The 26,097-nt window shown below is 34.0% G+C and overlaps 1 protein-coding gene across 2 annotated transcripts; it reads left to right on the plus strand.

Moving 5' to 3' along the window:
* The first annotated feature begins 3,122 nt into the window (after positions 1–3,122).
* Positions 3,123–24,274, plus strand: LOC149945170 (isovaleryl-CoA dehydrogenase, mitochondrial). Of its 2 annotated transcripts, XM_090174436.1 has the most exons (14): positions 3,123–3,368; positions 3,915–4,021; positions 4,758–4,847; positions 5,370–5,421; positions 8,227–8,396; positions 13,443–13,536; positions 14,120–14,140; positions 14,199–14,227; positions 14,892–14,988; positions 15,051–15,144; positions 15,864–15,945; positions 18,418–18,522; positions 23,132–23,204; positions 23,703–24,274. In XM_090174436.1, the coding sequence occupies exons 1-14, from the start codon at positions 3,227–3,229 to the stop codon at positions 23,834–23,836; spliced, it is 1,290 nt and encodes a 429-aa protein (XP_090030562.1). In that variant the 5' UTR covers positions 3,123–3,226; the 3' UTR covers positions 23,837–24,274. The 2 variants fall into 2 exon arrangements, with proteins under 2 accessions (XP_090030562.1, XP_090030561.1); XM_090174435.1 differs by having other exon boundaries at positions 14,120–14,253; positions 23,703–24,273.
* The last annotated feature ends 1,823 nt before the right edge of the window (positions 24,275–26,097 follow it).

Raw genomic sequence — 26,097 nt, forward strand, 5'->3', positions numbered from 1 at the left:
TCTATCTTATACAAAACATCGTCGGTTTCCTGACTAATAATATTGTATACTAAAAAAAATGACAAATAGTCCAATGAAAAATCCAAATTTTCATTTTATTAAAAAATTAAAATAAAGTAGCCTTAGAAAGCTTCACAATTTAAAATCAATTTCTTTGAGCATTTCTTCTACGTCCCTGCCTTGGTATGTAAGGCCGGAATCCACAAAAATCATCTGATGGAAATGCATTCCTAATTGCATTTACTACTCAACTTGTAATGGGAAATCGACGATTTGGAATTCTCTCTTGTGAAATAAACCCTCTGCGGGTGTTCGAAGCATAACCCCAGGTTGAGGGTTATGGAACTCTCGATATGCCAAATTCAACATCGGAATGTTAGTACAGGTGTTGTGGAAGTCTGGGTGTTCTGTTATGCAAATATGTTCAATTAATGCATTTACCCTTTACTGTTCTTGACAACACTGACATTCTGCAACAAGTGGCCACAACAACAACTATAATGAGGAATAAAAATATAAATTATTTGCAATTAATATTAATTAAAGATTGCTACCCACCAATCATTATTTTGCAATCGTTCATTATTGGCTTCGTTTTCCTCCTGAATTATTTCATTATCTTCTTCATCTTCAAATTGATAGGGTAATATACCGTGAATTTCGCCAATATTTTCATCAGCTATGCCTATTTCAGCGAAAATATCTAAGGAATTTTCTGAACCGGTTTCATCAGATATCAGATTGCATTGAATCCGATACTGCGCTATCAGAATCCAAATCCGAGTAATAAATAGATTCTTCACTCGAATCGCTCATTGATATTCATTATAATAATTAATCAAACGTTTGACAGACAGCCTAGGCCTAGCAGACGAGCGGCAAAACGTCTCGTGAGCGTGATCACTGATCACGTGACTAAAACCCCTCTACGTCACTTTTAGCCACGCCTTCCCGCCAACTTCCAAAATTCACATTTTTAATTATATCAGTTTTAATATATTAAAATAAATTTTATTTTACAAAATATTGAATATATACATTTCTTATAGTCTGATAATAATTTAGAAAGTATTAGATTGATGTGTTCAAATATCGTGCAAGTAACGCTTTAATGCTTATTTCATCTTAATGTTACCTACGTCTTCCATATTAAAAGAACTTGTGCTAAAAGACTTAATTCGGACAGTGATATTAGAAATCGTTCTCCGGTGGCTATTTGCCCTCAATTTTATTTCTGTTTGGGCTCTGCCCCCGAATGTTTTTCCCTGTAGGAGCTCGAGCCACTGGTTACAATCTAGATAAACTGGCCTAGTCTTGCACAGTCGTAAAAAGGTTGGCTTTTTCCTCTATTATTGAACTCAACGCGGACTTCTATCGTAAGGCTAGTAATGGCCACACTAATCATATTCGTAACTTTAGACGTAAATATGATAATAATATTACTGGTCTTATCTCTAGTAACCCCCTCTAGCGTGGCTGACTAACTATCTCTCTGACTGCCAACAACGTGTGGGGGTGCAAGGGTAGACATCGAATTGGTTTAATGAGGTATTTGGTGTACCTCAGGGTTCGGTCCTTGGCCCTTTATGGGTTAAAGACGTTATTATTTCCCTCCCGAATTCTGTGCGTGAATGCACTATAGCCCTCTTTTCTGGTGATACGAAAATGTATCGTTCTATACTCTCGGTACTTGACTCAAGTTGACTGTCAAATGTTAAAGTACGACCTAAATGCGGTTGTTGCATGGACAACTTCAAAGGGTCTCACTTTAAATGCTGACAAATGTACATTTAGGCCAAAATAACCCAAACTATGGATGGGCTCTATCTAGTTCTATTATCAAAACCACTCTCTCTCTGTGCGGGACTTGGGTGTCATGGTCGATCCGCTCGTAGTTTCCCAGTCATGTTTATGATGTCACGAAGAAAATTCACTACACCACTGGTATTATCCCTCGTAATCTTCTCTTTCGTTCTCCTTAATTAATTCAAACCCTACATAACAACTAAAACTCAATGCTTAGACCTACCTAATTCAGTCGTCGTCTGGTCAAAACGAGTAGTGCAGTAAACTCGGTTCGTTAACGCTGGTTTCGGAAGCAACACGAAGACGGTTCGGTGGGTAGTTATGAAGGATAAATCATTTTGGTGCTATATTTAGTTATTGGACGATACTACAACGATGGTAAAAGGCCCATTGAACTGCAGTCTATGTCTCAATACTTCGTCGTCGTGTAACCTGCTTTATTAAAAAATGTGAAAACTAGCATCGAAACCATTGTCAGTAGTTAGTTTTAAACTCAGGATTGAGCCGATTTAGTTCGTCGTGTGACCGTGGATATATTCTCCTGGCACATAGATTTTTGTTCTACGGTTCGGAAATCTCATATTCAAACTGCTATTCTGACCCTTCAGAAGGCTCAAAATTCCATTTCCAAATTTCCATATAAACTATCAAATCTCAAAAGCTTCAAATTGACCCGGTTCACATTGGCCATTGCCTTATTAACCTATATGTACTTCTTGACTTGTTCTACGGTAATTTACCTTTACATTTTCCCCTTAAATTAAAAAAACCGCGTGTTCTGACCTCCTACCGTCGCAAATATTTTGCCTATGACGTTTTCACTGACTGAAATTCTTTACCACCGGATCTGGTCACAGTGTCTAATAGAAATGCGTTTTGGAACAAAGCTTCCAGTTATTTACGTGGCAAACACTTGGGGCCTTCTAATCTCTATTTTCAATTCAGTTTTAATTTTGATTTAACTTTTAAAAACTTTTTTGCACTTGGTTTTAGGTATTCAATTCCTCCACATTTGTTCTCTCATTGCTTTTGTTTTATTTTGAACTTTGTACCTTTTCATATCATTCTGTAGTGATGCTCAAACATAAGCCGTATCATGGCTTTTTGAGCAGCTTTCTTGCAAATAAATAAATAAATAAACAATTTGAAATTAAGGTTTATTTACAGCTCTTTTTGCATTACTTACACTACGGCCAACTTCCGTTAAGGGTTGATCATAAATATATGGCGTTGATGATATTATCAACGTTGGCCGTACGTTATAGAGTCTGCAATTAGATCTGCTTCGTTTTTTAAAAATATTATGAACTTAGCGAGTGAGGTAAAATTTGGTACAGCGTAGAGTAATAGCCTTCAATTTAGTTGTAATGCGCTTCTCTTTGGTTTAATTTTAATTTTAGCTGATCCTACAAGAACACAAATGATGTACAAAAGTACTTTTTTTAAAGCAGGAAAGTTTACTAAAGGTAGCTTTTTACTGTTCTCATCAGGATTGACATTGAAGACCAACTTAAGAGAAAATTTCCTTTTAGTAAAGCAGGGAAACCCTATTTATAACCATGGTAAGGTTAATCACTTCTGCTTGTAGAGTGGTTGGTCATATGCTCCATACACATTTTAAAATTTGGTTATAGGAGTAGGGGACCATTTACTGCATCAGCATTCACAACTTCAATATAGTCACACTTAATAGTTACGCTCCTGAAGTTACCAAATTATTCCTCTGTAGAGAAAATAATAACTTCTTAGATTCTAAATAGCTCAAATAATTATACAATTTGGACCTCAGTGAAATTATCTTAATAGGTGAAACTCTTCAAATTAACAATCTTCTCCATATGGTATATTTTGTAATTTGTAGTGTTACATGGGGATATTTAACACTACAAATTACAAAATTGCCTCTGATAGTCAAAATGGTCCATAAATATTCATGAATTTGGGGAAGAAACTGAAAGAACCTTTGCCTCCCACCATGAAGTGTAACAGCATTTCAGTTTACATTAAAAATAATGCAAACCAGCACTGAAGAAGAAATTGCAGAAATTGAATGAAATGATGCCCACTTTTTGTAATAAGTTTGAAACATAATTTTTATTGCTTTCTAGGGTTATTCATGTTATCACGTGCCTTTCACCTTAGCTGTTCTAGAAAAATTGCAAATTTCTATCCAATTGATGACAAAGTTTCAGGATTGACGGATGATCAAATTCAAGTATTGATAAATTATAACTAAACTATTTTCTAGCTCCCTTTAAATTAAGGCAATATTTTAGCATTTAATAGCTTAATATCACTTTGTAGCTTTAACCATAAGAATGGGCGTCTTCATTAATCCATAACATATAGGAATGGTTATTTGGGCTGGTTACTATCTTCATGTTGCAGATCATTTTTTCGTCATTCTAACATGTGATGAACTGTTTATTTTTAACTGTTGTATTTTCTTAAAAAACAAAACCCGTAAAATTTATTGTCATAATGACAGTTAAATTTATGAAGGACAAAATTAGTTTTTTGATTGAGTGAAAACACCAACAGCGTTATCTGGGTCTTGATATGGGGGACTAAAACACTCCTATGACATCTTGCAATATGGGATATTTTACGATACCCAAGCTTATATCGAGATTTGGATTCCTGGTGATGTTCTACGATGTCTTAGTGCCAAATCCCTATGAACTGGTGTCTATTTTAAATGGAGATAATGTAAATATTTTATTTATGATATAAATGGGTTTACCATTAATCTAACACAGGAATATAGACTGTGGTACTCTTTTCTGGCATTCTGTTCTAAAGCAACCCTTGTCAGGTTGAGGTTAATTTTAGTTATAAGTTGCATATTCAAGTAGCATTATAGTCTCATTCTTTGGAAACTGTAATGCATTAATATAATTATTATTATTATTTACTATCTTCATTACTTAATTATAATTTCTATATTTCAGTTACGTGAAACCACATTTCAATTTGCTCAAAAAGAACTCTCTCCATATTCCCAAGAAATTGACAAATCTAATAAATTTGTGCATTTTTCTGTAAGTACAGTGAGAGTATAAACACATGTCAAAATATCTAAATAACTCTTCCTAAGAAAGACCTTAGATTATATTTTGTTCCTTTAAAATTTTGTGGTTGCAATTTCTTTCAATTCAGAAAACATGTTGGATATATAAACTTCCCTAGCTTTTTTGTAAGTTGCTCAACAGAGCATGTACTTGATTTCTGTTATTAAATTATTGCATTTATTTACTGTGCTGAAGAACCAAGGCAGATTTTATCCCCTTTTTTTTATATTAAAACATTCCAAGTTTCCCTTTGCTTTCGTTGTTGGCAATACTTTTAAAATATTACGTACCACATAAGTAACATTAGAACCTTAAGTAAGATATTTGTAGCCTTGCCCATTCAAGTTTGTAATAACATGTACAGATATGATTATTCTAATTAGTGTGGGGGTTCCTGTTATCATCACCAGTATCAGTTTTTCCAACTTCCTCCACTTTTAAACGAAAATAACAAGAATAAACACTTAAGCTAAATAGTTATTTTTTTGATAGGATTTCTGGAAAAAACTTGGAGATCAAGGATTTATGGGAATAACTGTTCCTCGTAAGTTTTGGTTTCAGTAATTTAAAAAAAAATGGTTCTTGCAAATACAGTTTTTTATTATAAATAATTTTCACACATAATAATAAATAATCAGCTAGGCTAATACACATGAGCTCATAATTCTGTTAACATAGTCTATTTTATTTAAATTCCACGTCTCAAATGATTTAAAACTGCATATTATTTTTTTAAATGTCTTAGGCTATTTTTCTGAGAGTAATAGAATGTACACATAATAATAATAATGTATGACACTCCTATAAGACCTGTATCCTACTGTTTTAATGCTAATATTTTATTTTGCTACACCTTTTTTTGAGATGTAGCATTTGGAATCAGGGTTATCCGATTTAATTCAATTTGAAGCAAAGGATTTTTATTATACTTCAATATGAATATGTACAAAAGACGTTGCTCTAGCATTAGTGTTCGTACGGGGACCCCGACCCCGACCCCGAAAGTCGGGGATCCCCGACTTTTGTCCCCGTCCCCGACCCCGACTGTCGCAAACTAAGTCGGGTTTTCCATTTTTCGGGGTTATGTTTTTGTAGTGTAATTTAAAATTTTCGCGCCAATGCACCCCGCTAAAATCCTAAAAATATATAAAATATATAGGTTCCTTCTCTCCCTTTTTTCGTGGGCGACAATAGAATGATCCGAATGACCTTCGGCTGATGCCGCTGAAGTAGTTCTCGCTCGACGCTTAACTCTGACTTGAGTAGCTTTTTTAAATTTTAGTTTCACTTTCATAATTGCCGTTGTTTTGGGCTCTCTCAGTCTCAGCTAAGGAGTTACAACGTTTGTAAATAACTTGTGAATTTATGAAACAACTTACTTAAACAATTGCCTAAGCTATAGACCTCTAGGCTCAGTAAAATTGGGTTATTTTTATAATTTTTCTATTCATAATAAACTCAAAGAATTTTCCATCCCCGACCCCGACCCCGACCCCGACCCCGACCCCGACTTTATTTTGTCCCCGTACGAACACTATCTAGCATGCAATGTCAATTCAGAGCAAAAAATCAATTAAATTTAATTTTTAATAAGTTAATAAAATAAAATTTTATTTCAATTTTAGTTAACATAATCACCGTGATTAAATCAATTTGTCAAGAAAAAGTGACATAAAACATTTAAAAAATCAATAAAATTTCCATTTAAATCAAGTAAAGAGTTTTTAATTTAAAAAATCAATGAACTGAATTAAGGCTAGTAATTTAAAAAACAAATTGTAACTTGTATTAACAGACAGTTTTTAAGTGGTTAGTGTTTTTTATGTTCTAATATAGTTCTCTTCCAATAAATAGCGTATTTATCTTGCTAAGAACCATGGAAGAAGTAGAGAAGGAATGGCGGCCAGAATAGGAAAGCCTGTACTGAAAATGTTGTTGTCTTCCCTCATTTCAACCCCTTTCGGTTAGGGCACTCCGTCCTTAATGCGCATTATTCGACGCGCACTACGTCACGAAGCGAAGTCTAGTCAGCTATAAACATTACAATATATCTTCCGCGTGTTTGTGTTGAGCTTAACAAGGCGCAAAGGCCTAATTTATTTACATTTTTTTAAAATAGTTTTGAGTTTAGCTTATGAATAATTATGTACAATGGTATATATATTATATTATACTTCTTTGTTTTGCGTACTGTTTTTAAAATTTTATTGGATATTTTTTCATGTGTAAGGCTTAGGTAGGTTAGGGCATATTAAATTGCTGATTTTAATTATATACTTTTAATTATAATGGTTATATATATATATATATATATATTGTAATTCTATTGTATTGTATTCTACGTAGCGAGTATTACAATAAATTACTAAGATTTTTAAATATAAGAGACGCCTGAGTTTGGTTAAACAACATAAATTACTATTTATTAGAACTCACTAGTTTACTCAACGATCCTTTCTTACGTTTAATTGTTCCGCCGCTTTTCTCGTACCTTCCCCTCTCTAGTCTCGTCTTCATCTATATCTATTTCTCCTGCACCTCTGGTATTTAACCACTAGAGGTGTTGGAGTTTGCCCCCTCCTGGGGCGCCCTCTATGGCGGTCCTTACAATATATATATATATATATATATATATATATATATATATATATATATATATATATATATATATATATATATATATATATATATATATATATATATATATATATATATATATATATATATATATATATATATAAAAAATATATATATATATATATATATATATATATATGTATAAATTTTAAAAACAGTACGCAGTAGATGACCAAACCAACTAAAGAGCATTGAATACGGACATTCAGACCAATAACATAAGGTATAATGCGCGTGAGAGTTGCGCAAACGAAACTTGATGCCGGCTAAAAGTATGGGGGAAATGAACAAAAAGGGGAATTTCTTAAGCTTTTTGCAACAGGTTAATAATCAGCTAGGCTAATACCCAAGGCACCACCTTAGGCCTAAGTCATCATGCGACTTTTGAAGCCCTTAATTCAGGTGGCCGGGTTACAATGCGTAGGAGGGTGGTGGCAAGCCCTGCATGCCACGAGATCGAGCCAACAGCTCCCTGCACTAACTATTACCGTTAAACTAGACAAGTTTTTATGGAAGGGGAAACCGAAGAACTCGGGGGAAAACCCCGTAAACTAGTGGGGAGAGAACTTGCAAACTCAACGCAGAAGGAGTTGTTCCGAGTTTTTTAACATGACGCCGCCGTTCCTTCTCTACTTCTTCCATGCTAAGAACCTACTAGATGCATTCCAAGTAGCTTTATAATTATAAATGTATTTCCTTTTCCTATTTTCAGCCAAGTATGGCGGCTTAGGTCTAGGATATTTGGACCATATCATCGTGTTAGAAGAGCTGACAAGAGCAAATGCTGCAATTGCCTTAAGCTATGGTGCTCACTCCAACCTCTGTGTGAATCAGATAGCAAGAAATGGAAATGAATTACAAAAGGAAAAATATTTGAGCAAAGTAATTAATTTTAATTTGTCTCATAACAACTGGTCCTCTTTTAGGATATGAGTGTAAATTTTAATACGTGTTGTCCCATTTTATTCATATAACCAGTCATGGCCCTAGAGTTTTGGAAATCTGTGGTACATTGTGTAATGCCAGCCAGGCCCGGACTCGCCCAGGCGGCTAACTGGCGATCGCTAGTCAGATCGGGGCCAACCCAAATTGGAAGACAAAGAAATTTGGCATTAATGGGAAATGGGGCCAACGCGATTGCATAGCCGGTGGGGCCAACTACTAGCCAGTCCGGCCCTGATGAAGTCATCAGGCGTTTTTTCATAGACGTGATCGAATACATAAGGCAGGTGGTGGAATCTGTATTTATTACAAACTAGACCTGATCCTGACCCAAACTAATACACCCACTATGGACAATTAAGGATCTCTACATTGAACACCTTTGGTGTATCATACATGAAACTAATACTAAACCTATGTATTTGGGAATTTTCTACTATCCACCAAACGCCCCGCAAGGCATTAACGAATTCTCATGTGACCTCAAAAAAGTGTTGACAATGGCAGATACTTCTAACAAATCAGATCTAGAAACAATCATCCTTGGTGACTTCAATTGTAATCTTTTAAAAAAACCGTGTGACTCAAAAACCAAAATATTTAAAAAATGTCTATCATCATACAAACAGCTAATCGAAAGTCCAAGAAGAGTCACGTCAAAATCAGCTACCCTAATAGGCCATATCTATTCTTCTCATTCAAATAGAATTTTAGATAGTGGTGTCATCACATATGGGGCGTCGGACCACAATTTAATCTACTGTTCCAGAAAAAAACAGTGCCCAAAAATATTAAAAACAATACCCAAAGTCTGTGACTACCATAATATGAAGCTTGACTGTTTTATTGAATCTCTCATGACAGCACTTGAGAAGCTTGAGATAATCGATGCTAGTCAAGGAGCAGAACAACTTGAATATATTATCTTAGAGCACCTAGACAAATTTGCACCAATTATACACAAACGCAAAAACATCAGGCCTACACCATGGCTCACAAATGAAATAGAAAACCTAATGCATATCAGAGACATTACAAAAAGGAAATCAAATAATAAACCGGAACTGTTTGAGAAATACCGCATGCTCCGGAACAATGTTACCAGTCTAATTAAAGCAACAAAAAAATATTATTTTGAAAAACAAATAAAGGCCTCAAACAAACCTATTAACATTTGGAAAGTTTTAAAACCATATCTAAAACTGAAGAAGAAATCTGTGATGGCGTTGAAACTTAACGATAACATAACCACCGATCCGGTGGAAATTGCTACCTGTTTCAATGACTACTTTATCAATAACCAATCAATTATACCTTTAAATACAACTATCAACCCACTCAGCTTCACAAAAACAAGATACACTAAATTTAGCTTCCATGAAACCAACGAGCATACCGTATTTAATCATTTAAAAACCTTACCAAATAGTAAAGCCACTGGAACAGATGGAGTTCCAGTAAATCTGATTAAGGGATTGGCAATAATTATTGCAGCAGCTGTAACTGAAATTATAAATAAATCTTTCCAAACTGGGCACTTTCCGAATAGATGGAAAGAAGCAAAAGTGGTACCAATATACAAATCTGGAGACCAAAAAGACCCTGGCAATTACAGGGGAATCTCCGTGCTACAAGCATTATCGAAAACGGGGGAAAGATGCGCTCATGATCAAATAATGGATTATTGTATAAATAATGATATATTCTACCAAATGCAATCAGGGTTTCTTCCAGGTCATTCCACCCTGACTTGCATACTAAATCTAAATGAAAGAATAAAAAGTAACCTTGAAGCTGGAAAATACGTTGCAGTTGCCTTCTTGGATATGTCAAAAGCATTTGATAGTGTAAATCATGACTTACTACTGGAGATCCTAAACCGAAATGGCTTAGACCCAATAGCGCTAAAATGGCTCAGATCTTACCTCAAGGACCGCAGCCAAGTAGTAACAATAAATGGGAACTGCTCAGTCCCCCTCCCAATCAAAGCAGGGGTACCGCAGGGCAGTGTTCTTGGACCACTGTTTTTTAACCTTTATACCAGTGACAATCACAAAGCATTGGACTCCTCTACCTCAATAGAATACGCAGATGATGAAGCTCTTCTCAATTCAAATGAGAACCTGGAAACCCTTCTAACAGACCTCGAGACAGATGTAACTGCACTCCGTACCACACTATTATCCAAAGGCCTAATCATAAATGAAAAGAAGTCAGGGTTTATGATATTCTCGCCAGATAAAGCAAAAAGATGGGTAGCCTCAACCAAAACAGAATTAGGAAATACAAGCATAAAGCGGGTAATAACATTTAAGTACTTAGGGCTGCATTTTGACGAATGTCTTAAATGGACTTATCATATTGACCATACTTTTACCAAAGTCAAACAAAAGCTCTGGCTATTCAAACCATTTCTGTCAAGTTTAAATCATAAAGCCCTATGCATCTTGTATAATGCGCTCGTCCAGTCAGTCTTCGACTATGGTAATATATTTTACAATAATGCAGCAAAATCCAAATTAAAGAAACTTCAAACTTTACAAAATAACAGAACTAGAGCTATATTGAAGAAACCATTCAGGTCATCAGCAACAGAGGCAAGGGAAGAATTGCAATGGATGAACTTAAACCAAAGATCATTATTTCAAACTCTGATCGTGATGTATAAAATCTATCACCAGAAGTGCCCCACATACATAAGAGAAATATTCAATCCCTCCCTTACAAAAAACATCCGTACCAAACAAGAACAACAGAAACGAACTTCAAAGTACAGAAGAAAATTAATAACTTTAGTGACAAAAGTGTAAGAGTCAAGGGAATAACTAATTGGAACTCCTTAGACAATTCACTGAAATGCCAAGAATCTCTGAACATATTTAAAAAAAAGCTGAATGTTTTTATACTTAAAGGAATAGTGGATTAAATTGCTTTTCACTTAACTAATTTATTTTAATGTAAAAAGGACCTCAATGTAAACCAGTTATACAACTGATATGAGATATCCTAATAAAGCTTTTATTATTATTATTATTATTATTAACATTGACTATAAAAGTGTCTGGCAATGCTTACTTTAAAAGGGTCAACAAAAGTTGTTAAACTCGTGCAGCGTCAATTGCTTAGGTTTAAGCGAAGTTTGGGACACTAGGTGAATTAAATGTTTCAAGTGGAATGTCCTATCACAAAAAAGAAACTATTTTGAAGTTTTAAATGTCCTTAAAAACAGGTCCATGAAATGATACATTCAGTTGTTAGGAGTGATCGCTTTCTACTTCAATATGATAAATCGAATATACTTTTCTGGTTCAGAAGATGTACATGCATAGTTCAATTTATGTTTTTAAAGACAATTAAAACAGCAGTTAGTGTAAACATATAACTTAGCGCCCTCTTCAGTTGTGTGGATGAGTTACTAATGAAGAAATGATATCGCATCCGTCAAATTTAGCCATCTAACTTATCAACCATTAGGAAATTTAATTTTTACGCTTCAAAGACAATGCTGATTTCACTGTAATTTTTTGGTGATAACTGTGAAATTATAGTTAAAATTTATATTTTAAATAAACTTAATTCAAATCAATCATTTCAATAGTAAATAATGGTCAAAATGTTTCACGTTTATTTAAATTCTCACTGCGGTGGTAGCATGGACATGGAAGATGTAATCAAAAACCCTCCAAAACATCAAAAAATATCCATATGCAGCAATGCAGCCAGACCAAATCTGATACCGTTAAATGAACAATTTTATTAACCATTTTTATTCAATTTTAACTAAAAACATTAATTAAGCATTTAAGAAAAATTATAAGTTCAGTGTTAAGGGTCTTATGTGGACGTATTCCTTTAAGTCTTAACGTAGGAGTAAAACCCTGGGCAGTATTTCTATTTTGTTTATATTGACAATGCACGACACAGCTTATTATTAGTGTTGCCAGTCGGTTCTTAAATGGCCACACCTTAATTTGAATTTTATTACATTCCCATGAATAGTTGTCAGGATCTGTTAATACAAGGCATAGAAGAAAAAACTCTTTTTTTACTCAGATTTTTACCACTGCGCAATAGTAATCGTTCTTCGGAAAATGTCAATTTCTGCTTAGCAGACGAATAACCAAAAGCTCGTGGCTCTATGGTATTATAAAAAAAATTGTATATTGTTGAAGATAATGAGTTATTTATTCGTATTGCTATTTTTGCTATCAAAATTGACATGGCAACACTGTCTCGACTATGAAATCTGTTGCTTGATGATATTGTGTTATCTATGTGATTCAAAATTTAGTTTTCATAGAGCTGCTTAGATGTCAATGCGAGAAGCTCACTTTCTGACACTGTTTAAAAGAACAAAGAATCTGCTTAGAGATTTGGTGTTGCCCTTAGGTGGCTCTTATGTTCACTTAAAGGCTAATCATCACTTCCATTAAGCTTAAAACAAAATTTTAAATTTGGAGTTATCATTTCTAATAGCCAAATCTTAGCATTTCAAGCTGCTCATTTCAAAATAGCTTGGCAAATATTGCATAGCATGGCTAAGCATTTCTATCCTTCTCGTTTATAATAGCAGAGTGCAGTTTAGCACTTTGGGTCTGTGTTTTTTCACAGTATAGTATAACTTAGCATTTTTTTCTTTTTTGAGAGCACAGCAAAGTTAGAAATTTAGGCCTATAACATTTCTTATAGCAATAGCATAACATTTTAAATTAGCGAAGCATTTTAAACCATGATCAAATTGAGACACCCTTTTTGAATCTACCTGTGCACCATGTAACTCAGTAGCTAAATCATGTCTTCAAAGAAAACCAAATACCTAATTCTGTAGCAATCATAATTATTGATCAATCTTTTAGGAGGCTTATAGAAACCATAAATGTGTGTAGCTTTTTGTTATAGATATGAACAAAATTGCAATTTGAACTTTTTATCACAATGTTCTTTAGTTTTTAAGTAAGACAATAAAACATTTTAATATATTTTTAGCTATTGTCTGGGGAGCATATTGGAGCATTAGCAATGAGTGAACCTGGCTCAGGGTCTGATGTTGTCTCAATGAAACTCAAAGCTGAGAAAAAGGGCAAGTTTATAAGAACATTATTATAATTGCCAAGCCAATCTCTACCATATAATGATTATGATTTGCAAATTGTTATAAGCCTAGTCTGCTTCACTGTAGGGAAAAATATCAGTGTTTAATTACGCCACATCTAATGAACACTAGTGTAACTTCTGATTTTTAGTTAAAAATTATAGATAACTGAAATGGAAGCTCAAAGTTTTAACCAGTAACTTGAGCTACAAAAATATTTTATGATGAGAACTGCATGGAAGAATATTCAGCCATTGTTTTAATTGTATTTAATTTTTGATGGCTGGATTTCTTCACCTCACTGTGATTGAAGATAAAACTTTGACGAACATTATCTCGTTTCTCTTTTAATAGGAAATAAATTTGGTGATTCCCCTTCAAGAAGACAGAAATTTGTTTTATTATAATTTATTATATGTAGTTTTGGGTACTAGTATAGATGGCGCCAAATAGTACAGTAAGATTTTTTCCAGCTTGAAACTCCATAAAAGGATTATGCAATAAATAGCAAGCTGGCTAAACAATTTAAAGTTTGTTTCTAAGTGCCATATACTTCTTTCTTTAACTACAGGTGATTATTATGTTTTAAATGGTAATAAGTTCTGGATTACAAATGGAGCTGTTGCTGATGTATTGTTTGTTTATGCCAGAACTGATCCAACATCCAAGCCTCAACATGGTATTTCTGCTTTTTTAATAGAAAAGGTTTGTGACACTATATCAGATGTAGTTCTTATCTGTAATTTAAAAGGGAATTTACCAATCCCCCGAGCTTGCACAAAATCGGTGGGTTACACGGTACTTCAGGATGTCTCCTTGTTAATTAGTCCAGTATATGCCCAAGAGCAATACAAGACCTGTAGATTCTGCGCAACACAGGACAGAGAATATCAATTTCCTCCAGTAATAGCCCACATCCCAATCTACCTTTTTAGTTCTTTTGAACCAAAGAGGAAGATCATAAGTCATCTGTATCAGTGACTTTGGAGTCTGGAAAGTAAAAACTCCAGCATATACGTTAGTGTCTCGACCTTTCCAGATCTGGTGTAAATACCATCCTTCAACTTAATAGTATCCAGATGTTTTGTATTGTCAATTGAATTTACAATTATATTAGTTAGTTATTTGAAAATTAGAGATGGAAACACAATGTTATTTATACTACTACTAATGGGAAATCAGGTTTTTATTGTTTGTTAATAAATCTGCAATATCAGTGTTTATAGCAATTGATTTCTTGAAACCTTTCTTAGGCAATTCATAAATATCATATTTATTAAATAATCTAACCTTTAGCCTAGGTATTTTCATTATGTCATAAACCACCAATTTTTTTTGTTTAGGGTATGCCAGGATTTAGTACCGGACAGCATTTAGATAAATTAGGTATGCGTGGATCTCCAACTAGTGAACTAATATTTGAAGACTGCAAAGTGCCTGGTTTGTCTGATATTTACTTTTACCTTTTTGATATTTGTCATTAATTATGTACTTTTATTTAGCCCAAAATGTAGTTGGAGAACTAAATAAAGGTGTCTATGTTCTGATGAATGGTCTAGATTATGAACGATTGGTTTTGGCTGCTGGCCCAATTGGGTAAGCCTTACTAAATATAATAACACCCTCTATTTATTTGTCCCAGTGCCAAGAATTTTTTCTGGTGGCTTTATAAAATATTATTTTTACTAGATAAAAATATAAAAAAAAATTAAAAGTCAATTTTTCAGCAGTCGCATGTGTGAAAAATATCATTTAAAGCTACTCTGCTGGATTGATGTATTTATAGTTAGGGCTGCTAGAGTAAATGGGGCATCTATATACCTTTATCGACTCAATTGATTGCAATTATAAAGAACCTTATACCATAAGTCTAAAAGTGGAAGATTTAAAATGGGTAAATAACTAGTTGATAATGCGACTATTTCTTCTAAAGCCGGATGCACACATAAAGCTCACTACTGAATTTTGAGCCCCCATACATGCGTCGTTTCCAAAACAAGTTCGCACATGAGCAAGCGAATTGTGTGCGAAATTAGGATTTTTTTCTAATTTAGTGTCGCGATGCTCGCTTTGCTTAACTGTTGGCAACCCAAGTATAAGAAATCCTTTACAAGACCCAAATGTAACATTGTAGGGTTGCAAAATATAAACAAATATGCTGATAATGTGACAGTCATTAGTTAATTTTTCGCCCTATATGGACCACTTAAATATAAACTTTTCTTCATTAATTGCCTGCAAAAATGTCTGTTTATATTATACCTAACTAGCTTTAATATGAATAATTCTAAAGTGTTAAACAAATTTTTTGACAGAATCATGCAGGCTTGTTGTGATATTGCATTTGAGTATGTGCATCAGCGCAAGCAATTTGGGCAGAGAATTGGTGAATTTCAGGTATTGTTTTTTAACATTTGAGATCTAAATCTATTAATAGTGGTATCTATAATTTAATTTTCCATTAGTTCTGTTATCAATTTAGGAAAATTATATTAGATTTTATATTATCATGGTTATCAACTAGGTATTAGGTTTGTATGCCTTAAACTTAAATACTAAGGAGAGACATGCAGAACTTGGATTTTTTGGACCTTCAATAATAATATGTAGGTGTTTATATATTGGCATCCAATTATAATTCCTGTACAAACATTCTGGCTAATTCATATGTGACTTTTGCCACAAACTCAGACATAGCTAGAGTTACAAAGTTAAATCTAAATTAATTATATGACAGTAGTAAAGAGAGAAGGAATGAAACAAGTATATCAAACAAAAATAAATCTAAACTTTACTTTTAAGGACTAGTTGCTTAGCTGAATTTTTTAATTGAGAAATACTGATTATGATATTACAATTTTATTTGTTTTGACTCGTGGTAAATTTTTTACTAGTACTTGCAAACAGTACATTCAAGTAGTTTGTATTTCTGCCACCTATAGGAGCAGGCTCGCCACCAGAATTTTTTCGCCTGTAGGCATGCCATAATTGAAGGCTCCATCTAACTTAATTTTTTCCTTGCAATCACATATCATTATAGGATACTAAGTACTTCTAGTTTTAAGTGTTATGATATATATGGAAATGAAATTTTGCTTCACATAAATATACCCCCCTCATTTTTACCTCCTTACAAAATATCCTGTCTTCATTCTTCATACTCTTATTGGCAAGAGTAAAATATCAATTTTCGGACTATAAGTTTCTTTATCAAATAACTATATTCTGCGGATAGATGTTTTTCCAAACTCGTCAACCACTAACATAGGGTTATCTTTTATGAAGTTAGATAAGTCGCGATTAATCGAAAGTATGGCCAGATTTGAGTCTGTCCTCGCCCATTGTTGTCCGTAGACGCGTTTCAATTTTGTGGAGAGTACTAAAACTTCTTTCTGAAATTGTATTTGTCACGGTAATGCACTAGAGTTTTATAGTACATGACTAAATCTGGCAAACCATCTTCCAACGTTATTAAATACAGAAAGCAGTCGGTAACGGTACTCAGGTTTTTTGATTTAATCAAATTTCTGGCTATTCCCATCTGCCCTTTTAAAGTATGTATATCAAAATTGAACTGCTTGTATATTTTACAATGAGATACAACGTCATTTTCGTCAAGGTTTGCGACTGAGGATCTGACTCGATTATTCCTTTGAAAGGCCCGTGTTTTCAAAAAAATCTAGATTTCATTTCTGATATAAATTTATCAATTAACTCGTAGTAGGTAGATCTCATCTTATCGATTAAAGTTTTGGCTTTCATTTCTAGAATCCCTATTGGGCACGTAATGACACTGATTTAGCCTCTAGTTTTAGTTTCGCTGTTGCGATCAGGCACGTTGATAAGGGCGGATTCTTCCATCTTTGAAGCTTCTTCCCAAATGTATTCAAATCATTCAGAGTTTCTTACATTTTCTAACCTAGCTACCAAGAAGAATTGAATTTTTACCACCAATTAAAGTTTTAGGGAAAAAGTGATTTTACTCAAACTAACATCAATCACTAAGATATCTGAGATCTCGCTAGCTTTAACGATTTCATGAACAGCAGTAACGTTATATATATATATATATATAGGCCCAAAATATTTCAACGTAGGCTCGAGCCTACCTGTGCCTATGGCTGGTGACGCTACTGCCTAGGAGCAACAAACACAGCAGTCCACACAAGGAGAATGCAACCTGTCAAAAGTCGTGCTTTTCTTGTGCACATTTTTCATTGGTTAAACGCTTAAGCACCTGCTGCCGTGGGAAGGGGAAAATTTGCAAATTGTCTTCCGCCTTTTCCGTAAAATGTTTCAGTATTAAAGGTCGTTCAATGAAATTTGTCCACACCACTGCGTTAGTGTGTTTAAAGGCTAGCTGTGTTACCCTTATGTTTGTAACTCCAAGCTGCCACGTAGTCTATATTTGACAGAAAAAAGTTAACAAATGTAATACGTGAAAGATTTAAAATTTATTATTAAAAAGCATAGGCATACATTTGGAATATTGTAAGTATAATGATTTTTAAAATAAGTGCACTGGGGCCGAGTGTTACCTAAAGGGCATTCTATACCTACAACTATAATCACTCGTTTTTGTAATTTGTATAACCATTCTATTACTGAAACACTACTGAAATTGGTATTAGTGTTAATGTTTTCAGTTTTATAATTTATGTTTCTTCACAATTCTCAGACGCCTGTTTTTACAAATAAAAGGTAAGCTCCGGCAGTTAACAGATTTTCGATTATATTCTAAGTAGATGTTTATAAAAAAATATTTTATTTTTAACCAAAAATAAAAACATTTATAAAAATTTAAAAATATCGTCAGCTTTACTTTGGATTTCTCAAGTTCTATTATTGATTAAGTTATTTTTATTTTAGCTCCTACAAGGAAAAATAGCTGATATGTACGTAACATTGAGTGCCTGCCGTTCCTACTTGTACAATACTGCCAGATCTGCAGATAATGGGCATGTAAATTCAAAGGTAGATATGATTTATCTATGCACAATATTTCTAAAATGTTCTTAAATTTTCTAAGAAGTAATTAGCGTTTATTATTTATTATATAATTATATCTGCCCTGAATGTTTTTCTCTGACCCATATATAATCTGCTTTAAACTTAGGTCTAAAAATTTTCAAAAACAATTGTCCTCTTTAATGTATGCCTTGAATTTTGGTACCTTTTTTACTTAAATGAACCTGTGGTTTTGGTTTAACCGTCTTAAAAATTAAATCTGTAACAGTCTATTATGGGTTTTAGCAAAATTAGCATAATACACACTTTTGGGTCTTAAAGCCTGTGATATAGACTTAACTAAGCCTTCTCAAAACTACCTTGGAGCTGCAAAACGCAAATGTACAGCGATAACACAGAGCTTAAACTCAAACCATGCCCCCCCACTAATAGGCAAGCCAAAACCAAAGGAAGTTCCTCTACAGCTAAAATTCGAGGCAAAATCAAACTATAAAAACTCATCGCAGGAACAAATCAACCCAGCAGTACAAGGATGGACCGAAAGCCGTAAATATCAATCGGCGATCATTTAAGTCCCAAAAATTAGGCCAAATGCCTCAAGATAAAGTTACTAATTGTAAATTGAATACAACCCAAAAATTTGATGATTATTTCATTGGTAACTGCAATGTTGATTCTAATGAAGACTTTTTAAAATTATGTATACAATCTCAAAATATTGAAGTGGAAGCTATTAGACTTACACGGAAATCACTTGCTCCGATCACTGTTATAAATTGTTACATCTTGAGCACATCAACAAACTCAACTATTGTCCTCGACCCGGATATATGGCCAATAGGAATTTCTTGTCTTAAATTGCAATCTGATCAAGATGGAAATAAGAAAATTTGGGGAAACAGCACTGATGAAAATGCACTTAAACTCTCCAACGCTCCATCCTATAAATATTTTCTTTCAAACTGCCCCAAAGACTTAACAATTGAAAATATTGAAGTACATCTAGGAGAAATTGGAATTCTGGTTGCAAAAATCACCCAAAGAGAGTCAGAAGTAAATTGGAACTGGAAATCAACATATATCATTGAATGTTCTACAAAACAAGACACTCTAATCCTAAACCTTGAAAATTGTCCCCACCCATATCGAATACAGAGATACCGTACACCACGAAGAACTAATAGGCTAGCATTAGATGAAGTGTGACTTCCTGCAGGATTTCTCGCACAGAACAAGCCAAACAAAATTACTATTGCCTCCCAAAAAGGACTGAAAATTGCCCATCTGAACGTTAGAAGCCTTAAACGACACACTGAGAACATTGTGTACCTTATAGATAAATATAATATTGATATTTTTGGGATCTCAGAAACCTGGCTTGTACCGTCAATTCCTAATATTGTAATAGAAATTGACGGATTTTATATTTTAAGATGTGACAGAACAAATAGAGGTGGCGGTGGTCTAGTTATTTACATAAAGAACCACCTTAATGTCACTCAACTTAATATGTCTTTAACTATTAACGAGACAAATGACTCTCATCTGGAATCTCTATGGTGTATCCTTTGGGAACCAGGCTGTAAAGGAGTGGTCATTGGCATTTGTTATATTCCCCCAATCCCAAATAATAAGGAGTCATGCACTGATCTTAAGCTTCAAATTGATGCAATTCGCAACAATCCGAAAATAGATGAAATATTGATTTTGGGAGATTTCAATGTAAATCTACAAACACCCCTGACTGTAAAGGCGAGAAATTTGAAAAGTGCTACTTATTCTTTTACACAACTTATTACTAACCCAACAAGAGTCACCTTGGACAACAGTACGCTGATCGATCATATCTATACAAATTATCCATGTAGAATCAAGACTGTATCAAATCTCCCACTGGGTATATCCGATCATGATATGATATTGTGTATTAGGAAAAAGAAGTGTCCGAAAATAGATAAAGAGATTCGTAAAGTTAGGATATACTCGAAAATGAATACTGACCTCTTTATCAGAGAGATTCAAGAAAATATAAATAGATATGATAAAAAATCCTTAAATGTTGATCAAGCCCCTGATGTTGACGCAGATGTTGCCTTTCTAACAACAACAATATTGAACACTTTAAATAAATATGCTCCACTTGTAACTAAGAGGATCTGTACTAAGAATCCCCCATGGCTATCAGCTGAAATTAAATATTTTATGCACCTGCGTGATCTGAACTTGCGGAAGAGTAGAAATTATCCACATTTGAATTATAGACAACTTTATAAACACTACAGAAACCAAGTAACCTCAATGATTTATACGCAAAAGAAAACTTATTTTGAGAAAAACATAAACTTAAAAAATGACGGCACCTCAAACGTCTGGAAAGTCTTGAAACCTTTCCTAAAAAAGAATTCCCAAACAATTTCAGTTGTGAGAGTAAATGATCATGATTATACAGCTCAAGACACAATAGCAGACATCTTTAGTGAAGCTTTTACAAATGACTCGTCTAACTTGGGAAATATGGCAAATTATTCTGTCCCTGACACTGATTTGTTTATCGAATCTAACAATGAAAAATTTTCATTCAGGGAAGTCACTGTTGAGTATGTGTTTAACATCGTGAAAAACATGAATGCTAAAAAAGCTACTGTTTCGTATCAACTACCTCCAAAAATAATTAAAGGCTTGGCCATAATAATTTCTCCAATTCTTACCAGAATAATAAATAACTCATTTAGAAGTAATAAATTTCCAACGCAGTGGAAACAAACAAGAGTCGTTCCAAGTCATAAGAAAGGAGATCATTCTGTAACCGATTTTTTTCCTAAAGGAAAACGTTAGGGCAGGCGACGTAAGTTTACAGAAAATAAACACAAGCAGGCCCGTAAGGGAATTTAGTCTCAACAATATTTTATTGGTCTTTAAGGAGAATATCCATTTACCCCTTATAAGGCAGAGATCATTTAGCAATACAAGATATATTTACCAGTACAGACAGAGCCATATTCCCGGCGGCCGATACAACGTAGTTTTTTTCTAACGGATTAGCTAATCTAATCTAACCCCTCTCTTCGAGAACCTCCACCTCTCTCCCCCTTTCCACCCGGCGCACTCTCTTATTCCAGATTCTAAAAAACCTAAGAAAAAAAGCTGTCTGCTTCGAGGCATTTGAACCGTTGCAGTATAGGTTTGCCAAACCCTCCAGGCCACCTTGGCCATAAGAGGCCAGTTAGAAATTGCCGGTACGCGCAGGAATAAGGCTCTCTCCGTTGTCTGTGGTCGCTCCCTTAGACATTAGTATGTTAGTAATAAGGGAAAAAAACAAATGCGTTAGATAAGTAAGCGTGTTACCTGGTGCAAGGGAGCCTAGGCCCCTCTACCAGTGGTTATGTAGGCTTAGGACTAATACGGCGGTTACAACTCTGATGTTGGGAATTATCGTCAAATATCCATCCCTGTATGTTTGTCGAAACCACTTGAATACGTATCTTGTACTCAGTTAACTGAATACATAAACACACACAATATCTTAAATCCTTTACAGTCTGGTTTTCGAGCGGGTCATTCAACCATTACTGGTATTATGTACCTCCTTGAAACTATTATATCCCGGTTAAATAGTGGACAATTTGTTGGAATACTGTTCGTAGACCTAAGTAAGGCATTTGATTCTGTGGACCATGGTCTTTTGCTCAATTAAAGGAAATATTAAAATCCAAAAAACTAACTATGAACGAAAATAAAACAGTGTTCATGCTATTTCATCCAAAAAGACCACCAATTTCAAATGAAATTAGCTCAAGTTTAAAGAATACATCAATAAAAAGGGTTAAAAGTTTTAAATACCTTGGTATTATAATAGACGAAGAACTGACATGGCGAGAACATATAGTGACTCTAATCTCAAAATCAAACCAGCGGCTGGGGATTCTTAGACCTTTATATAGAAGCCTGGAGACAAAAATCATCAATTCGCTAATCCTACCACTCTTTAACTATGGAGATATATTTTACAACTCTGCAAACTTAATGCTCCTAAATAAACTTCAAATTGCTCACAATAATGGCTCAAGATTTGTTGCTAAAAGGGATATGTTTGCCTCAGCAACAAATACTCGTCAAGAATTAAATTGGTTGACTCTCAATCAACACTACATATTGAACCTCTGTGTTATGATGTATAAAATTTTCAATTCAGCCTGCCCTACCTATTTAACAGAATTCTTTAGTAAGCCAAGAGACATTCACACTAAATCAACAAGAGCTAGTGCCCTGAACTTCTTTGTTGAAGACTTACAGACTTCCTTACGACACAAGAGTGCAAAATGCCGCAGAATAAATACTTGGAATAATCTGCCAACTGTTATAAAGAAATTAAAACCCCTAAGTGAATTTAAACACCATTTGAGTCTACATATTTTAAAAGACAAATGATTTCTATTTAAATTAACTCTTAATTAAATATAGAAACTATTTTACACTTTATGTTACGGGCCTCCTTGTAAATCGATCAGGCATGTCCTGAAGGTGAAACCCAATAAAAGCATTTTTATGCTACTTTTGGTTTTCGGTATAATTTCGGCTCTAATTTTAATTTGGTTTATTACAACTTTTCTTATAGGACTGTGCTGGTGTCATTATGTATTGTTCTGAAAAAGCAACTCAGATGTGTTTGGAGGCCATACAATGTCTCGGTGAGTATTATGTAAAGGTTCATGCATTCCCGTAGACATTTTTCTATATAGAGGGAAAGAATCATGTGTCTGAAGACCTCACTTTCTTAGCCACTAATCTCACACATTTGTCAATCTGTTGTGGGATTATCGTACTGCCAGCCTTGAGCCTGCATAAGTACATGTTTAATTTTTATGGAAAAAATGTATTATTATCTGATTTAAGTTGTATTATATACTTAATAAATTTTCAACAGTATAAATATTTTTAGGTTTTGAGCCCAATTGCGGTTATATAAAGCCATAAAAAAACATTTGAGTGTGCTCAATCTTCTTATGGCTTTATATAAATGCACTAAACTTCACATTTCTCTTGACAACAGTTGTCCTATATATTTAAATTTCTTTTCTTGAAAGATGCAAAATCTCCTGAACAAATCTTACTATTTTTAATATAATAATGTGTTATAATTTCTGTATGAAACATATTAACACAAAGTTCATTGCTTTATATGTTAGGTGGAAATGGCTATATCAATGATTATCCAACTGGTAGACTTTTGAGAGATGCAAAGTTGTACGAAATTGGAGCTGGAACTAACGAAATTAGAAGACTTCTCATAGGCCGCGTGATAAATAAGGAATATGACTAGTATGTCACAAAACCTCATTAGAATTTAATCACAATGTATTTTTATATCGTTCGTTATATTTCTCAGAAAGCATATAAATATTTAAATATCAGTACAAAACTATTTTAACTACAAAACTGTTACGATGTTACAAATTTTATATTTTTATACAATTTATGGATGTTTAAATAGGTCACAATAATATTTTGTTACAATTTTTTGTATATTAGTAAGTGTTATTTCATTACTAAAACAAATTCTATGGTTACAGTTTACATTAGTATCAGCACTATACAGGTGTAAATTTACATGTTTTGTTATTAAAAGAGAGAGATGGCCTAGAATGGCAGTTTTCTTTGCAAAAGTTGAACAGTTGTAAAAATTGATTATATAATTGGTTATATTAGGTACTCAATTTAGCCTTGACTTAAGCAATATTTAATTTCTACATTTATTTTTATACTTTGAAACAATGTACTAAAGTAAATAAAGGTAATTTTAAAGTATTTTTGCTAGTAAATGTTAATAGCTCTTTTTATAAAATAATATACAGGGTGTTAGAAAAGTTAGAGAGTGCACGCATATTTTTGTTTTAGTTGAGCTAGTGCGAAAACGAAGGAGACCCTCTACAAGGAAATATTAGGAAGGGTGCGCTCCAAAAAATAACACTATACATGTATGCGTATACAGGATGTTATGGATAAGAGTACCAAAACTTTCTATATGCATTCTATGGGTCTCTATGAGTAAAAAATGTCTAATAAGCATGGGTCCTAAAGTGCTTCCAAAAAACTACCCCAAAAACCGGACACATCCTTAAATCTGGCAAACAATATTCTTCCTTGAACCAAATTGTTTTCATTAAACTATCAATTGTTTTTTTATCCGTGAGGTGAGAAACTTCAATAACAAGTGGCAAAAGTTCATTAATGTCATTTTAGAAGTAAAATGAGTTTGAAGACAAAGCCATTTTAATTTAGTGATACGATTTTAATTATTAAATTTAAAGATACAAATGTCAGAAAAATTCTAAAGGAATGGTTTTAAAATTGTCTAATTCGTTTTGTAGCATTGGTCTGGAACTCATATTGCAGGGATGGGCTCAAGAAAAATGGGTTAGAAGCTCAAAAGATTCAACCAGCAGTAGATTCCTAAAAGACTGGTGTCAGATCGACACAAAGTTTAAACTTGGTTTTTTTAAGATTGGCATGTAACCTGGAGAGAGATACAAATAATATTTCGACTGGTTTTACCAAATAGACGATCGATTGAATCTTTGAACTTCTAACCCAATCATCGTTCTTGGACGTGCCATATTAACCACAGAACGAATTAGACAAACTTAAAACCATTCTTTTAGAAATCTTATGACATTTGTATCTTTTGTTTTGATAATTAAAATCGTTTGTAACGACAAAATGTTTTTATTTTATTTGGAACCGTGTCAATAAAATTAAAATGGCTTTGTCTTCAAACGCATTCTACTTCTAAAAGGACATTAATGAACTTTTGCCACTTGTTATTAAAGTTTCTAGCCTCACGGATAAAAAACATTTGATAGTTTAATGAAAACAATTTGGTTCAAGGAAGAATATTGTTGGCCAGATTTAAGGCTGTGTCCGAGTTTTGGGGTAGTTTTTTGGGAGCCCATATCTCTGAAACGAAGCACTTTAGGACCCATGTTTATTAGACATTTTTTACTCATAGAGACCCATAGAATGCATATAGAAAGTTTCGGTACTCTTATCGCATACATGTATTAAGTGTTATTTTTTGGAGCGCACCCTTCCTAATATTTCCTTGTAGAGGGTCTCCTTCGTTTTCGCACTAGCTCAACTAAAACAAAAATATGCGCGCACTCTCTAACTTTTGTAACGGGGAGCTCCTATCGGGAAGCCTCGGTGGGATTGTTTACGTTTGCAGTACATTCTGGAGTGGAGAGGTGGCGCCACCGGTCCGGCGGCGGGCGGGTTATCTGGGGTTCAATGGTCAGCGGCGGCGGGCTCTTTCAGATGCTTTATAAAGAACATGCTGGAGAGGCCATGGGTCATTACGAATCTGGGGACCGATCAACGATCGACCTACCTCTAGTATTTTTCGAGTCTATGTATATGAATTAATCGGCTGGCTAAATAAAGAGTTTTTAAAAGATAATCGTTTGGTGAATACAGTTATTTAATTCGGTCAAACCTTGACCCCACGTACCCCTACATTTTTGGAGACACCGCCGAGATACTGAAAATCGTGAGTCATGGAGTTTTCCCGGGTTTTTTTTCTCGCCA

This window comes from Leiobunum rupestre, chromosome 5 (assembly GCF_980474605.1).
Source record: "Leiobunum rupestre chromosome 5, qqLeiRupe1.1.hap1, whole genome shotgun sequence".
Classification (NCBI taxonomy): Eukaryota; Metazoa; Arthropoda; class Arachnida; order Opiliones; family Sclerosomatidae; genus Leiobunum; species Leiobunum rupestre.

What these genes read in the sequence shown, in the direction of transcription:
- LOC149945170 (XM_090174435.1), top strand. Translation starts at nt 3,227, where the DNA reads ATGATGTACAAAAGTACTTTTTTTAAAGCAGGAAAGTTTACTAAAGGT. An exon ending in ACTCAAAGCTGAGAAAAAGG is followed by an intron (nt 13,537 to 14,119) that starts GCAAGTTTATAA and finishes CTTTAACTACAG; the next exon opens with GTGATTATTATGTTTTAAAT. An exon ending in CTGCTTTTTTAATAGAAAAG is followed by an intron (nt 14,254 to 14,891) that starts GTTTGTGACACT and finishes TTTTTTGTTTAG; the next exon opens with GGTATGCCAGGATTTAGTAC.